The 15,595-nt window shown below is 44.7% G+C and overlaps 1 protein-coding gene across 1 annotated transcript in view; it reads left to right on the forward strand.

Moving 5' to 3' along the window:
• The window catches only part of fwd (phosphatidylinositol 4-kinase beta fwd), a 151,119-nt gene that overhangs the window by 73,373 nt on the left and 62,151 nt on the right, over positions 1 to 15,595 (forward strand). The window contains exon 8 of the mRNA XM_050170317.3: positions 9,935 to 10,025. Coding sequence (XP_050026274.1) covers positions 9,935 to 10,025 — 91 coding nt within the window. The remainder of the gene's footprint in view (positions 1 to 9,934; positions 10,026 to 15,595) is intronic.

The raw sequence follows: 15,595 nt of genomic DNA on the forward strand, positions 1-15,595 counted from the left end.
AACGGAGGAATCCTAAATTTAGTGAAGAGGAAACTAGGAATAGGCAAGAATCAGATGTATGCGTTAAGAGACAAAGCCGGCAATATCATTACTAATATGGATGAGATAGTTCAAGTGACTGAGGAGCTCTATAGAGATTTATACAGTACCAGTGGCATCCACAACGATAATGGAAGAGAGAATAGTCTAGAGGAATTTGACATCCCACAAGTAACGCCGAAAGAAGTAAAGAAAGCCTTGGGAGCTATGCAAAGGGGGAAGGCAGCTGAGGAGAATCGGGTAACAGCAGATTTGTTGAAGAATGGTGGGCAGATTGTTCTAGAAAAACTGGCCACCCTTTATATGCAGTGCCTCATGACTTCGAGCGTACCGGAATCTTGGAAGAACGCTAACGTAATCCTAATCCATAAGAAAGGGGACGCCAAAGACTTGAAAAATTAGACCGATCAGCTTACTGTCCGTTGCCTACAAAGTATTTACTAAGGTAATCGCAAATAGAATCAGGAACACTTTAGACTTCTATCAACCAAAGGAGCAGGCAGGATTTCGTAAAGGATACTTAACAATAGACCATATTCAGACTATCAGTCAGGTGATAAAGAAATGTGCGGAATATAACCAACCTTTATATATATAGCCTTCATTGATTACGAGAAAGCTTTTGATTCTGTCGAAACCTCAGCAGTCATGGAGGCATTACGGAATCAAGGTGTACACGAGCCGTATGTAAAAATACTGAAAGATATCTATAGCGGCTCCACAGCCAGCGTAGTCCTCCATAAAGAAAGCAACAAAATCCCAATAAAGAAAGGCATCAGGCAGGGAGATACGGTCTCTCCAATGCTATTCACAGCGTGTTTACAGGAGGTATTCAGAGACCTGGATTGGGAAGAATTGGGGATAAGAGTTAATGGAGAATACCTTAGTAACTTGTGATTCACTGATGATATTGCCTTGCTTAGTAACTCAGGGGACCAATTGCAATGCATGCTCACTGACCTGGAGAGGCAAAGCAGAAGGGTGGTTCTAAAGATTAATCTGCAGAAAACTAAAGTAATGTTTAACAGCCTCGGAAGAGAACAGCAGTTTATGATAGGTAGCAAGGCACTGGAAGTGGTAAGGGAATATGTCTGCTTTGGGCACGTAGTGACCGCGGATCCGTGTCATGAGACTGAAATAATCAGATGAATAAGAATGGGCTGGGGTGCGTTGTCGGTCGGAGGAGTTGCCAGTGTACAGTCAGACCGATTTTCTGGACACCTGAGTTTTGGGACATGCCCAATAATGCGTACGGCTTCGCGGCACCACCACATGCCCCATATGGTCAATATATAAGAATGTCTGTAATTTCAGACTCAAGAGCCCTTCGCTGTCCGATTTTCCATACATTTTGCCGCGACGGCAGGTCCGAAATGGCATTAATCAAAGCCAACACCGCCATTTTGATTATCGTGCCACCTCGAACCAGCGCTCTCGCACGCAGATCCGCTGGCAGCCCTAGCTACCACCGCGGCAACGCTAGGCCTTGTTGCTTCGATGTTTGCTCTATGGTTCTTACCGTTCGGTGCCGTGTTTTTCATTGAAATAATTATCCGCTGTAAGTAATGGCACCGACTCCGCCTCCTTAATCCTTGCGATTGGCTTCGAAGTTTAACAAGGATGGCGCGTTGCATAATGTCGTTTCCCTAAAGGCAGCTTCGCCTTAGCACAGCAATGTTACGCGGTAAAGCGTACGTAAAGTATTGCGGTGAAGCTTAACAAGCGTGAGAAGGGGCAATTGTCACGGGACACAGTACATATTCCATAATTATACACGCGTGCACCCGCCGTCTCCTGTCACAGTACCAGGACCAATATGCTTAATAATTGTACTAGCAGCCCTTGAGAGCTTTGTCGGACGTGCCTGTCAGGATTTGAGCCCTTAAGGTCAGTAAAAGGCATGCATTCATTTTTTAGGACTGCCCGATTTGATTTTTCGGATGTTTTTGCGGCCCCGAGGGAGTACGAAAAATCGGACGTTAACTGTATAACTGACCAAGAGGATGCTTCAAATGGTCTGTGGGGCAAACGTGCGGTGGAATGAGGACAAGAACAGAAATGACAGTCACATTGAGGAATGATTGGGAAAGGAACTGTGCCACCTCTTCTTTGAAGGAGCTTGAGCTCAAAAAGCAGAGTGTTGGCTGATGCAAAGATGCAGTTGACCCTCACCCAAACCAAAATAAACTCTTGAAAGCAGTGAAACACAAAGCTGAGACATTGTGCGTGGGCTAAGAGTATGTGAGGTCAGTTGAGGTTGACTTTCCAACTGCTGAGAAAAATCTCACTTGTGAAAAAGTTCGGGCCTAATACCAATGATCTTGCTATCACTTGATTGAAATAGGTCATTTTCGAAAATATTTGCTTCTGTGTGCATCTCTTTTTATTCGTATTTGAATATGTTCGACTCTGTTTACAATGGGCTTTATCATTTTTCTTTTTGGAATATATTTTCTTTGCTGTACATTTTGCTGTACTACTCCTTACCATTCAGACTGGCTTTTTTTGTTAAACGCTTACTTAAGAGTGACAGCATTGGATGACATGGTGTCAGCCTGTCTTGTCATAAAGTTCGGTGTCACTGAGGGAAAACTTGGAAAACTCAGGCACTTTGAAAATGTCAACTTGGTAGACACCCCGATTATTTATTAGAATCAAACTCAGATGTATTTGGCTGCACATCGGTTAATTCAAAAAAGTCTCGGAGCTCAATGAGCACAGCAAATGTGTGATGCACAATAGGAAAAACTATGCTAGCGTCCAACCAAAATGTCTGCATCGCCATAGTCATCAGTGGAAATCGTACGTGAACAACAGGAATGCTTCGGGCCTAGTTGTGCCTTTTGTAGCCTTTATTCTTGCGTTTACTGCCGCGCATAAAACTGGGTTCCCATGATCCATGGATAACAACCGTGGTCTTGTAGAAGTTGCGGAAAGCAGTAGTTTCGTTTTGATTCACTGCAGTGGCTGCACATGCAATGTCGCAAACATGGCGGTAGCTGTAAGGGGGAGGAGCACCGGCTGCATCACGATCGATTAACAATGTGTTGGCGACCAGTTTACTGGAGAAAGAAATAATTGGGATATGCATGCGGTAGTGAAATGCATATCTTGGTTAAGGACGTGCACCATGGCCGCGCTGCAAAAGAAGACGCAAGGTCTTTGCTGCTGCGAGCGTTAATCTGTCACGAGATGACGAGAATTGCAGCTTCTGCGCTGCTCTTGTGCAAAATACAAACAGAATTTGCTTATTCATTCAATAAATAGAAACATGTCGACGTACTAGGCATTAATTAGTTTTCTTGATACCCTCAATAATTTGACATTCGGTTGATTCCGACATTTTTTTTTTGGTCCCGTAAAATCCAAATTAACGAGGTTGTACTGTAGCACTTGACACATCAACGGATGACAGCATTTTTGGCACTGTGATAAAACAGTGTGCTTGGCACTCTGCCCAAGAATGCCACTGCTCGTAGATGCCAATGTGCCTTGTGCTAGTCACGCGAAATTGAAGGTGTCCCTGGAATTGACAATTTGAGAATATCGCACACCTTTTCTTGGCCACTTTAGAATAAAATTGCTTATTTCCTGCTGAATCTGGTGTTTTGGACTCATGATTATTCTGTCTTTTCGGCGGTCCCCATCGAGTGTGAATTATTGGTCAGTGTATATAGACTTGCCCTTAAAAACTAAAAGTAACGACACTGAAGCTGGCGTCAGCAGTTACTATTCAGCAGCACTTTGGTCCAAAAATCAGAATTTCGGTGTCATTTTGCTTCCCGGCAGTTTTTCATACCTAGATGCAAATTTCTGTTGCACATGTCCACCTAAAAAAAAATGTGCCATCATATAGCTTTTTCAAAACAGTGACCAGTTCTGATCACCTGTCATTTCAAAACTTCAAGCACAGCTGCCATTTTTTTATCTGAGAGCTTGTGATATCTTTTACTACCAGTGGAACATGACTGTATTCTGCATACGAGCGCGAAGTCTTCTAGTCGGCCAGAAGCGCAAACCTTAGAAATCTTTGCTGCATGCCACCATTTTGCGAAGGGCCTGGACACTACGACTGTGCGTGAGCCACACAATAGCCATAAAGTTGCATTATATGTGTCGTTTCAGGCTAGAGAAATGCAGTGCTTGAAAGGTTTAACATCGCCACGAGCCTTTATCAGCAATCGGCAATGCTTAAAGGAAGCAGCGACCAACTGTGGACTTCTGATAACTGCAATATAACTGCCATTCCTTTGTAACACTGTGGCGACAGCATGCGGTGCAGCGTTTGCATTGACTTGGACTGCGTTATCATCGTCAACAATGATGATGCTTGATATTCCTTTTGTAAAGCATAGCTTTCTTTGCCTTTTCCTTCGACTTTCTAGTTGCTGCTGCTGCTGCTGCTCTCTGGCACACCGCATCAGGGAATGGTTCAGAATATGTCTGTGTACATGACAGGAGCGAAGTTGAGACGACGCGAGAAGCTTGTTTGAACCTTTGCACTGTGTTGAATGTGCACAATGCCTTCTGAAGTTCACTATGCATCATCACATTAGCCTCTTGACAGCTGTGATTATCCATGACCAGGGTGTCTACGAACCGGGAAACCCGGGAATTCTCAGGGAATTTGAATAGTCTGGAAATACTCTGGGAAAACTCGGGGAATTTGTGTTCTATCAGGGAAAATTAGCTGTAACTTTATTGAAAGGGAACGAAATTCGTGTTAATGCTGGCTCCAGTAACAGAGGAATCGCGAAAAATCGTCATTGGCACCCTGTCACGGCACGATGAATTGCCAGAGTAGTTAATGACATTTTCCAGACGCCCCATTTTTCGGGCATGCCCGATAATCCGCACGGCTTTGCGGTACCACCACGTACTCCATATAGTCAATGTATATTGCCCTGACTGCAGGTCTGAAATGGCATTAATCAAAGCCACCACCGCCGCCATTTTGATCATCTCGCCGCCTCGAACCGGCACTTTCGTGGGCAGATCCGCTGGCAGCCATAGCCACCACCGCGGCAACGTTAGGCCTAGCTGCTTCTACGTTCGCTATTAAGCTTCTTGCCGTGTGGTGCCGTGTTTTTCATTGAAAGACTTCGCTGCTGTCAACAATGGCACCGACTCCGCCTTTGTAATCCTCGCGATTGGCTTCGAAGCTCGCAGAGCACAACGCATTGCGTAATGCCAGTCTCCGAAAGTTAGCTTCGCCTCGGTACAGTAATGTTAAGCGGTGAAGCATAACAAGCATGGGAAGGGGCAATTGTCACGGGACACAGTATGTATTCCTTAATTATACACGTGTGCACCCCCATCTCCCACCACAGTACGAGCATCGATATGCCTAATAAGTGTACTGGCAGGCCTTAAGGGGGCATGGTAGGGTAAACCCCCAAAAAAATTGAATTTGCGATTTTGGCACAGAAAAATCGACTGCACTACAAGGAGCAAACCTGCGGAAGCGCAACGTCGAGCGCCAGCTCAAAGCGGTTCAAATGTCACGCCGAATTGTGCCGCGCATCCTGGCGTTTAAGAATGGCGGGCAGAGACTGGTTTGTTTATCATTGTCGTTTGCGGTTTACTTCGCTATGGTGTGTTTCTTTTTTTTTTTACCTGTGTGGGTGTGTGTGTGTGGTAAGTAAATGATTTGTACTAAAGAATTATATATTATTTAAAAGAAAATGAGACATCCACCCAATCGTAGCAATTGCCACAAAGGAATCCCATATGGGTTCCTCGAAAGAAAAGCATCGCAGTTGATGAAAAATTCGTCCTGGTCCGGGGCTCGAACCCGGGACCACCACCTTTCTGAGGCAGTCAGTGTACCATCTGAGCTAACCAGGCGGCTAGCAGATGGCAGGGCGAAGTCGAATTTGTTAAGAACTCGAAGCAGGAGTTTGACGTAATAGCCCTTTGTAGAAAAGAACTATTACGTCAAACTCTTGCTTTTGCTTACGTGGTCGTCGTCGCCTCTGTTTCGAGTTTCAAACATATTACTTGTCCAGAAGATGGCCCGATCGTCCAGCAAATGGAGCAGAATGACAACTTTCAAAAGTAATTGGTCTCCTGAGCAAATGTTTTCATGGACGAACACGGAACACCAATGAGTCGCTCAACCAACTAATCTGGTGCCGCTGCCCTAAGAAAACTTTGTCAGTGCTTACACATTGAAGACAGCAACTAACAATGCTGTCTTCGGACAAAGAGCGTGTTGACGGCAGAATTTTGTGACTCTGCTGAGAGCAAGGAAGGATGACTGATAAAAAAGAATGCTACGAAGGGTTTTGGAGGCACATGCAAGAAAGTCAGCAGTGAAATGTATTGTCCTGGGGCATTTTCAGCATCCAGAAGCAGTATTCGAACAGAAGACCTAATTATTTTCAAATTGATTTTTTTGATGATTTTTTTCCTATTCATTGTACCTTTTCTCAGAAAGTATTCATCCAATTCCAGTGAAACTGTACATATGTACTACAACCAGTCATAAATATTCTGAACTAAAGAAATCTCTGATAATATGAAGGACAACACTGGAAAAATTTACACTGCAAGAAACCACCCTTCTCGCTTTGCGCAAGCAGAGATGTTATTTTGGGGGGGGGGGGGGGGGGGGGGGGGGCGAGCTTCAAAGTGGATGTGATATCTCTTTAGTTTAGATATAACCTATTGGCATTTAGAAAAGCACTTTACTATCATCACATTCCTCTGCGTTCTTGCAGAGAAAAGGTACATCAAATAATTAAACAAACTTGAAATTTTGGGAGTGGGCCACAGGAAAGGCAAACCATCTAGACTCAAACAAAGTGTATCATGTTGTAACCAAGAGCCACTTTTATAAGCACGTGAAATTTGATGTGAATATCTGCAGGCGCTTCTAAAATAATATGTTAAAACTCGTTTGTTATTTACCCTACCATACCTCCTTAAGAGCTTTTTCGGACGTGCCTGTGGCAATTTTAGCCTTAAGGGCAGTTAAAGACACGCATTCATTTGTTTTTGGACTACCAGATTTTTCTGATGTTTTTGGGGCCCCTAGGGAATCCGAAAAATCGGACGTTGACTGTCCAACTGGCCAAGAGGATACTTCAAATGATCCCATGGAGTGAAAGCGTGGCAGAAGGAGGATGAGAACAGAAAGGACTGACGCACTAAGGAATTAACGGGAAAGGAAGCGTGCCGCCGCCGCTTTGAAGGAGCTTGAGTTCAAAAAACAGTGTTGGCTGACGCCGAGATGCAGGTGTCCCTCATCCAAACCAAAATAAACTCTTTAAAGCATTGAAACCCAGCACTGAGATGTTGTGTGCAGGCTGAGAGTATGTCAGGACAGCTGAGGTTGACTTCCCAGCTGCTGAGAGAGAATCTTAGTTGTGACAAAGTTCAGGTCTCATACCCATGAGCTTGCTATCAATTGATAGGAACAGCTCATATTCAAAAATATTTATTTATGTGTGCATCTCCTTTTCATTCATATTTGAAAATGTTCGACTCAATTTGGAATAGGTTTTACCATTTTTTTTCGCTGTGCATTTTACTAACACCTTCCTTCTGTTTTCTTTTTCAATAAAATAGATATTACTCCTCACTATTCAAATGGGATTAAGTAATTTTTTTTGTTTCATTATGCTTACAAGAGAGTGACAACATCGGGCAACAGGGTGTCAGCCTGTCTTGACATGAAACAAAGTTCTGGCTCATTCGGGGAATTTTTCAAAGGTGCTCAGGAAAAACCTGGAAAAATCAGGGAATTTTGAAATGTCATCTTGGTAGACACCCTGATGACACCCCCCCCCCCCCCACTGAAGCTTTGCAGAAATTGCAGCGCTTACCTATCTACTAATGTGCAAGTCCAGAGAGAAGCTAGGTAGAATGGTAGAGAGGAGGGGAGTGAGGAGTCGGAGAATGGGTAGAACTGACGCAGTCGCAAAAAAAAATGTATATAACAGCCTTGCCACTCTTCGCACACAGTTCCCATACAAGGGAGTGGGGGGAGGGGGATTGAGAAATGGTGACGTGAGAAGGCTAGGAAACAATACTGGCAAACAGTATGAACTTAAGTTCAAGGTATGGCACGGTACATTTCTGCTATTTCTGAAAAATAAACACCATGTCAATTTGTCAAGCGGACAACTTATGCAGAGCATGCAGAAGCAGAGCCACATTAAAGCGGATTAAAGCGGCATTAAAGCAGAGGTAAGGTCTAGGAAACACTATGGAAGCGGTCACACATCAAATCAACACTTCTGTGCCCGCCGTGGTAGCTTTGCAACTGTGGCATTGCTGGAAGTTGTGGGTTTGATCCCGACCGCTGCAGCCGCATTTTGACAGGGTCAGATTTAGCCTTTAGGCTAGATACGTTAAAGAACACCATGGTGTCAGAATTAATCCGCAGTCTGCCACTATGGCGTGCCTCATAATCCAGTTGTGGTTTTGGCACGTACAACCCCATAATTCAATTTAATACTTCTGCCATGATGTGATGTTCCATGTGAGGCAATGAATATGTTCAACCCTCTCGGAGGTTACAAAGTACGGCGCACAACAATACGTGAAGCAAACAGCTGTCCCTGTGTGTTGTGTACTAAGCTGACAACTAGCAGTAGTGCACGCAAGGTAACGTTTAGCATCAACTCACCACTCTTGTGTTTGACTAAAAGTTGAAGAAATTAAACATTTGACGTCCAGATCACCGCCAATTATCGTCAGTCAAAGCAAACAGCACAGAAAGCTTCACTTACATTAATTCCCACAGTGCTTGGGATCCACATAATTTTTCCATCATAGAAGGAAATAAATGCTTGTTCCAAATTGTTGGAATAGGCGTAATGCACATGGTGCTGCATGGACAATTGCTAAAAAATTAGAGTGCCACTGTCATGTCCTCCGAGGACAACCCAGTGCATGTGCCACTGTGACCACGGTATACCCCATGCTACGCTGTTTGTGCTGTACTGTCCCTTCCTGGAGGCGTGCCTTGAAAGCGAGTTATCATTGTGGCTTCCTAAATGCGCACAGGGCAGTCACTCGCTCATCTTGAAGGCCGCATTATTGTTGCGGTTGAACTTGAGTGGGGTGTGCAGAACAGTTTGGTTGCGCTTCAGTACTTTGCATTTGCCCTTTACTGAGACCAAGCTTGAAATGTTCATTGTAGCAGTATGGTGGTTTAAAAAGAGTTTGTTGTATCTGGAAGCAGTTTCAGTAGGCAGGGTAAAAGAAATGTGGTTGTTAAAAACGATTGTTATATCTGGGACTGTTATAAGTGTTTGTATTATGTACGGTGTATGCAGTAATTGTTCTCTTGCGTCCCCACGCAATGGAGCAGCCAGACTTTGTAGCACATGGCTGGGATTGTTGACTAGTGTGCTAGTTGATAGTAGCCAGTAGGCACAAGTTGTCCCATAAGGAGCAGAGTTGTTTGTAGCTCATAGCTAGGCCATCTTCAGATACAGTGGTGCCTTTAAGCCAGTCCTTGTGTTCACAAATTACAGGCTAAAAATAACTTTGTTACATTATTTTCTGTTATGAGGCAGAAATAAAAAGTTTATAGAAATGCATAAATACAAGGCTGAATGTCCCGTAAATGGATATGAATCGTGGTGGTCTTAGACAACACAGACTTGCAGGGGCCAGCATCATGCTCATTTTTAGTGTAAACGAGGCCATACGCTACTGGTGAATACAATCAAACCCACGTGTAACAACATATAGGCTAGTTGTAGCAGATTTTGGATCATTTGGTTGAGTAGTTGCACAGTAATGCAGCAGCTCGTTTCAATTCTATATGGAGGATGGCAAAGAACAGTGGTTGAGGTGTGAAATAGTTTGCCTGATTGTGTTCTGGTATTTGCAGGGTGGTCATTGCTTAACTCGTGGCTCGTTCTATTGTTTCTTCCAGGCACCTCGCCTCACCTCGCAGAACCAGTTTATAAAGACCCTCATCTCCTTGGGCCTTAGACTACAAGCAGTGCCTACAAAAGAGCTCAAAAGTAGGTTCACTAGAGCGGCATTCTCCTTAATTTTCTTTCCAGGCAGTTTGAAAGCCTCAATTGCATGCATGGCTTGCATGGTGCTCAAGAGCATGTATGCTAGACTGCAACATTGAATGCTATGGGGCATTGTTGAGCAGTGAGTCACTGTTCTGCTGCAGACAACAAAAGGAGAATGGCTATGGAAAGGTGAAAAGCCATAATACCTTGTAGTGTGGCCCTATAGCTCTTAAAGAAACAAGGCAGTAAAACAAAAATTCGGCAGACACACTTAAACGGACCCTAAATGATTTTGACTATATTGTACAAACGTACTGAGCCGTTAGGGTTGGTTATTCTGATCATTAAGGGATGCATTTAAGCGCATTTACAGATTGTCATCAAGTAAAAGATAAAAGAAAATCTAGTACTTTGCGTCCTTTAATTTCTTCTACATTTGCACTTATATTCGTTTTTTCGAGTTTCCATTTGTACTCCTGTAGATCACAAGCATGCATTCGCAATGGTGAAAGGTCGTTAGCACGCCTGTATGGTTTGCCTAGCCGAGTTCACGGCCGCCTGCACACGTCAGATTCCTGAACTACAAGGCCAGAATGGTTTACAAATCGTTCTATATTGAGTTACCCATCGCGATCAGGAAAACACATCTATTGCAGATAAATCAAAGAAGTTTTTAGGCACGCAAGATTAGCGAAATGGGTTGCAGAAATTTCTGAAGCGCACTGCCGATATGTGCCTACTGAGATGCCCCCCCGTTTGTGATCGAAGCAAGCGCATCGTGCATGTTATTATTTTAAACACGAGTAGCGGTATGAGCTCAGTGTCGCAGAGAACCCTGTGGCAGAGTCTTCTGTTTCATTCGGGAGTGAAAGTTACCGCGCATACACACACACACACACACACACACACACACTGCGTATATATGTACGGTTTCCGTTTGTACTCCTGTAGATCACGAGCATGTATTCGCAACTGCTAAATTGCATGTATTGCAAGTGCGGCAGAAAAAGAGACGTCAATAGGTTTCCCGAATAAGTTTATAGGCTTGTAGGGCCGTCATGGCGATACTTGGCGGCGATAAGGTAGCCTTGCCACCTACGGGATCATCTGACTGAGCTATGTCGAATGCTCTGTTGTCATAGTCAGAAGTTCGAATCCTTCTATAAAGTTTTTAATTTGACGATGGTGAGCTTGAAAATTCACCTCCTCCAGTGCACAACATCTGCAGGCTTGGAGTGACACCTGACACCGGCAAAAGACGCTGAAAGCGAGTGGGGCTTGTTATGATTGGGGGTTCAGTCCCATCGCTCGTGATCCGTTGTCAAGATTGGAGTCGGGCATGAATCAGAAGGTAGCTGGCCCATGCCGTCGTCCAACTTATCCACGCTGAGGACGTTGATGAAGGGAAGGACTGCTTCTCATCGAGAACGAGGAATAAGGGTTTATTTACAGTATTTATATCAGTCTAACATGACTGTTTGAGAAAGTCTAACATGACTGCTTGAGAGAGAGTGACCTGAGCAGCCGCACAACAGCGGTTTTTAAACACTCGGCCCTCTCCCGATACAAGGTGACGCGAACATTCGTTCAGTCTTTTTAAACAGGCCGCCTCTCTCCGGGACGGGTTACACGCACGCACACACGCATACACACCGGTGCGATGGTCCGGAGCCGACGTCAGAGGGGCTTCGTAGAGCTCAGAGCCATTCCGGGTAGCGCGTTGTCTTGTGTCTTGGTCGGTGCGTGGGAAGGAGCCTGCGTCGGCGTCCCCGCGTCAACTCCCCCACCCGTAGCAGATCAGGGCGGCGTTGTGCTGTTGCGCTCAAAGCCTGCTTCATCGAACTCCTTCAGTCACAACGGCAATGAGGCTAGAGCGTAACGGTGACGGTTTCAGCACAAAGCCTGCTTCGCCGAACGCATCCTAGCTGAAGCAACGGAGAGTGGAGGATGCGCGTATTGTTCATGACGCAAAGTTGACGTAGTCACGCCGTGGCTAGAGGTTGGCGGTGACGCTCCCGGAATGTTGCCTCCACAGTCGCAACTGGGTGGCAAAACTTTCACTGCAGCTGGCCGTTCTTAATAGGCTGTACTAATCCAGGTTCAACCAAATTAGGAAGGCCCACTAAGCTTCAACAAAGACACTCCCTCACCAGAACAGGAATTGGCCTTCCTGGTGCAGTATTCGGCCATTACCTCCCGAATGATTCCTACAATTAACCCATGGCCCTCATCATCATCATCAGCCTGGTTACGCCCACTGCAGGGCGGAGCCATGGCCCTCACTCCCCAGCAGCTGTGGAGCACCTGACCAAAGGCGGTGGTCAAACCTGTAACGCAGCAGAGGGTGCTAAGAATATCTGGGTCCGGACAGGCCACCAATGGAAACTGACCCTGTCAACCTTTAGTTGCCGAACTCTGTTGAGTGAGGCTAGCTTAGCAGGACTCTGAGGAACTATCAGACATTGTTTGGGATATCATCAGATTAGAACCAGTGAGGCTTACACATTGCTAAATAACGGCCATGTCCTCTACTATAGAGCTCTCTCAGTTAAGAAGCAATGGAGAGTAGGATTCCTAATCCATAAGGACATAGCGGGCAACATTGACGAATTCTACAGCATTAATGAGAGGGTAGCTGTAGTCGTAATCAAACTTAATAAGAGGTATAGATTAAAGGTAGTAAAAGCCTACGCTCCAACATCCAGTCACGATGATGATGAACTAGATCAGTTTTATGAAGATGTTGAATTATCGATGAGAAAAGTGCAAACTCAGTACACTGTAGTAATGGGCAACTTCAATGCAAAAGTGGGGAAAAAGCAGGCTGGTGAACAAGCAATTGGCAACTACGGTGTTGATTCTAGAAATGTTAAAGGAGGGGTACTGGTAGAATTTGCAGAAAGGAATAAGCTGAGAATAATGAGCACCTTTTTCAAGAAGCCAAACAACAGAAAGTGGACCTAGAAAAGCCCTAATTTTAAACAAGAAATGAAATAGATTTCATACATTCTGCTGATCCGAGCCTAGTGCAGGATGCAGAAGTGTTAGGTGGGGTAAAGTGCAGTGATCACAGGTTAGTGAGGGCTAGGATTCACCTCAATTTGAAGAGAGAAAGAGTAAAATTGGGCAAGAAGAAACAGGTCAACCTAGTGGCAGTAAGGGTAAAAGCAGACAAATTCAGGCTGGTACTTGCAAACAAATATGCAGCCTTAGAACAGAGAGAGGAAGATGGCATAGAGGTAATGAGTGAAACCATAGCTAGGCTGGCTTTGGAGGCAGCAATTGAAGTGGGAGGCAAGGCACCTAGGCAACCAGTAGGCAAGCTCTGCCAAGTAATTAAGGACCTAATAAAGAAACGACAAAGTATGAAAGTGCCCAACTCAAGAGATAAGATCGAATTCGTGGAACTGTCAAGACTGATCAACAAGGCGAAAATAAGTGATATTCGAAATTATAACGTGAGGAAGAGTGAAGAAGCCATAAAAAATAGACGCAGCCTGAAATCAGTGTGAAGGAAACTTGGCATAGGACAAACCAAGATGTATGCACTGAATGGTAAGCAGGGTAATATCATCAGCAATCTCGAAGATATAGTAAAAGCAGCGGAAGAATTCTGTACTGACCTGTACAGTACCCAGAGGAGTCTGGATACTTCAATTAGAAACAGTAATGAATAGGATACAGAAACTCTTCCTATAACTAGCGATGAGGTCAGAAGGGCCTTGCAAGACATCAAACGAGGAAGAGTGGCAGGAGAAGATGGAATAACAGTCGATTTAATCAAAGATAGAGGAGGCATAATGCTTGGAAAACTGGCAGCTCTTTATACGAGTGTCTATCTATTACAAGGGTCCCAGAAAACTGGAAGAATGCAAACATACTAATCCACAAAAAGGGAGATGTCAAATAATTGAAAAATTATAGGCCCATTAGCTTACTCCCAGTATTATATAAAATATTTACCAAAAGAATCTCCAATAGAATAAGGACAACATTGAACTTTAGTCAACCAAGGGAACAGGCCAGCTTCAGGAAGGGATACTCTACAATGGATAACATCCATGTCATTAATCAGGTTATCGAGAAATTTGCAGAGTACAATAAACCTCTCTATATGGCTTTCATTGATTACAAAAAGGCATTTGATTCAGTAGAGATACCAGCAGTCATAGAGGCATTATGTAATCAAGGAGGACTGCTTACGTAAATACCTTGGAAAATATTGTTGAAGGAAGAAAGCAGGCCCACGAGTGTAAAATAATGTATATTTACAATTTGCGTATATGGCGTTCATGCAACGGCCAATCTTCGACTTCCACTAGTTCATGTCACCTTCTTCTTTCCCTTCACCGTAATGTCACCCTCCTGGCGGGGTTAGCTCTGTCCCGGTGCAAGTTATAGAGCCTCACTTAACGGGGGGACATAGGGCTTGAGCCTGACGACATGAACAACATCGCTGGTTACGTTGGGAGGCACTGAAGGCTGACCGACTGCGGTGATCTCGTATGTTACGTCGGACAGTTGACGTAAGATCTGGTACGGACCAGAATAACGGGACAAGCCAACGCGACATGCAGGCGTCCAGAGAAGGACAAGGGAACCAGGTGAAAAATGGTGGTCTCGGTGCCGAAGGTCGTAGCGTCGCTTTTGAGAAGCTTGCGAGACTGTGAGGCGATGACGGGCCACCTCTCAGGCCTGGGCGGCTAAGGCAATAGTATCGCGAGCTTAGCCAGTGCTGGGTGATTGTACTGTGGAAGGTAGCAACGTGTTGAAGGGCAAGAAAGGAAAAATGGTGAAAATCCGGCAATGTCATGACCGGACGAGTTGTATGCGAAAGGGATGTTTGGTAAAGCGACATCCCAGTCGCGGTGATCATCAGAAACGTGTATGGCCAGCATTTCAGTTAGTGTCCAGTTGAGTCGCTCGGTGACGCCGTTCATTTCAGGGTGGTACGCGGTAGCAAGCTGGTTTTCTCTAGAACAGGACCGGAGCAGATCATCGACGACCTTCGATAGAAAGTAGCAGCCGTGATCCGTGAGTAACTGGCGAGGGGCGCCATGGTGCAGGATGACGTGGTATTTCATTTATTTACAGGTACAGGCATTACAGAGAGGAGTGGCAATAGAAAAAGAAAAAAAAAATTAGCTAATGAGGCAGCACATGGTCACAGATAGCCGACTTGAACACATCATGGTCTGTGATAGTGACGATGGATGCGGGAAGTCGATTCCAGTCTTGACTTGTTTTCGGGATGAAGGCTTCGAGGTATACATTGCTTTTACACTGAGGCACCCCAACCTTCATTCGATGATCAATACGGAATGACAAATGGCTCGGTGGTGAAAAAAGTGTCAATTTTAGCTCATTATTAGTGTAGTATATTTTGTGAAACAGGCATAAGTGGGAAATTCGACGTCTAGTAGAAACGAGAGGTAGTTCAAGCATTTGCTTCATGCCAGAAACGCTGGCTAAGCGATAGTAGTTAGAGAGGATAAACCTAACTGAGTGGTTCTGAACCGATTCTATGGACTGTGTTAACGAGCTAGCGTACGGGTCCCATATTGATGAAG

This window comes from Dermacentor andersoni, chromosome 6 (genome assembly GCF_023375885.2).
Source record: "Dermacentor andersoni chromosome 6, qqDerAnde1_hic_scaffold, whole genome shotgun sequence".
In the NCBI taxonomy this organism is placed as follows: domain Eukaryota; kingdom Metazoa; phylum Arthropoda; class Arachnida; order Ixodida; family Ixodidae; genus Dermacentor; species Dermacentor andersoni.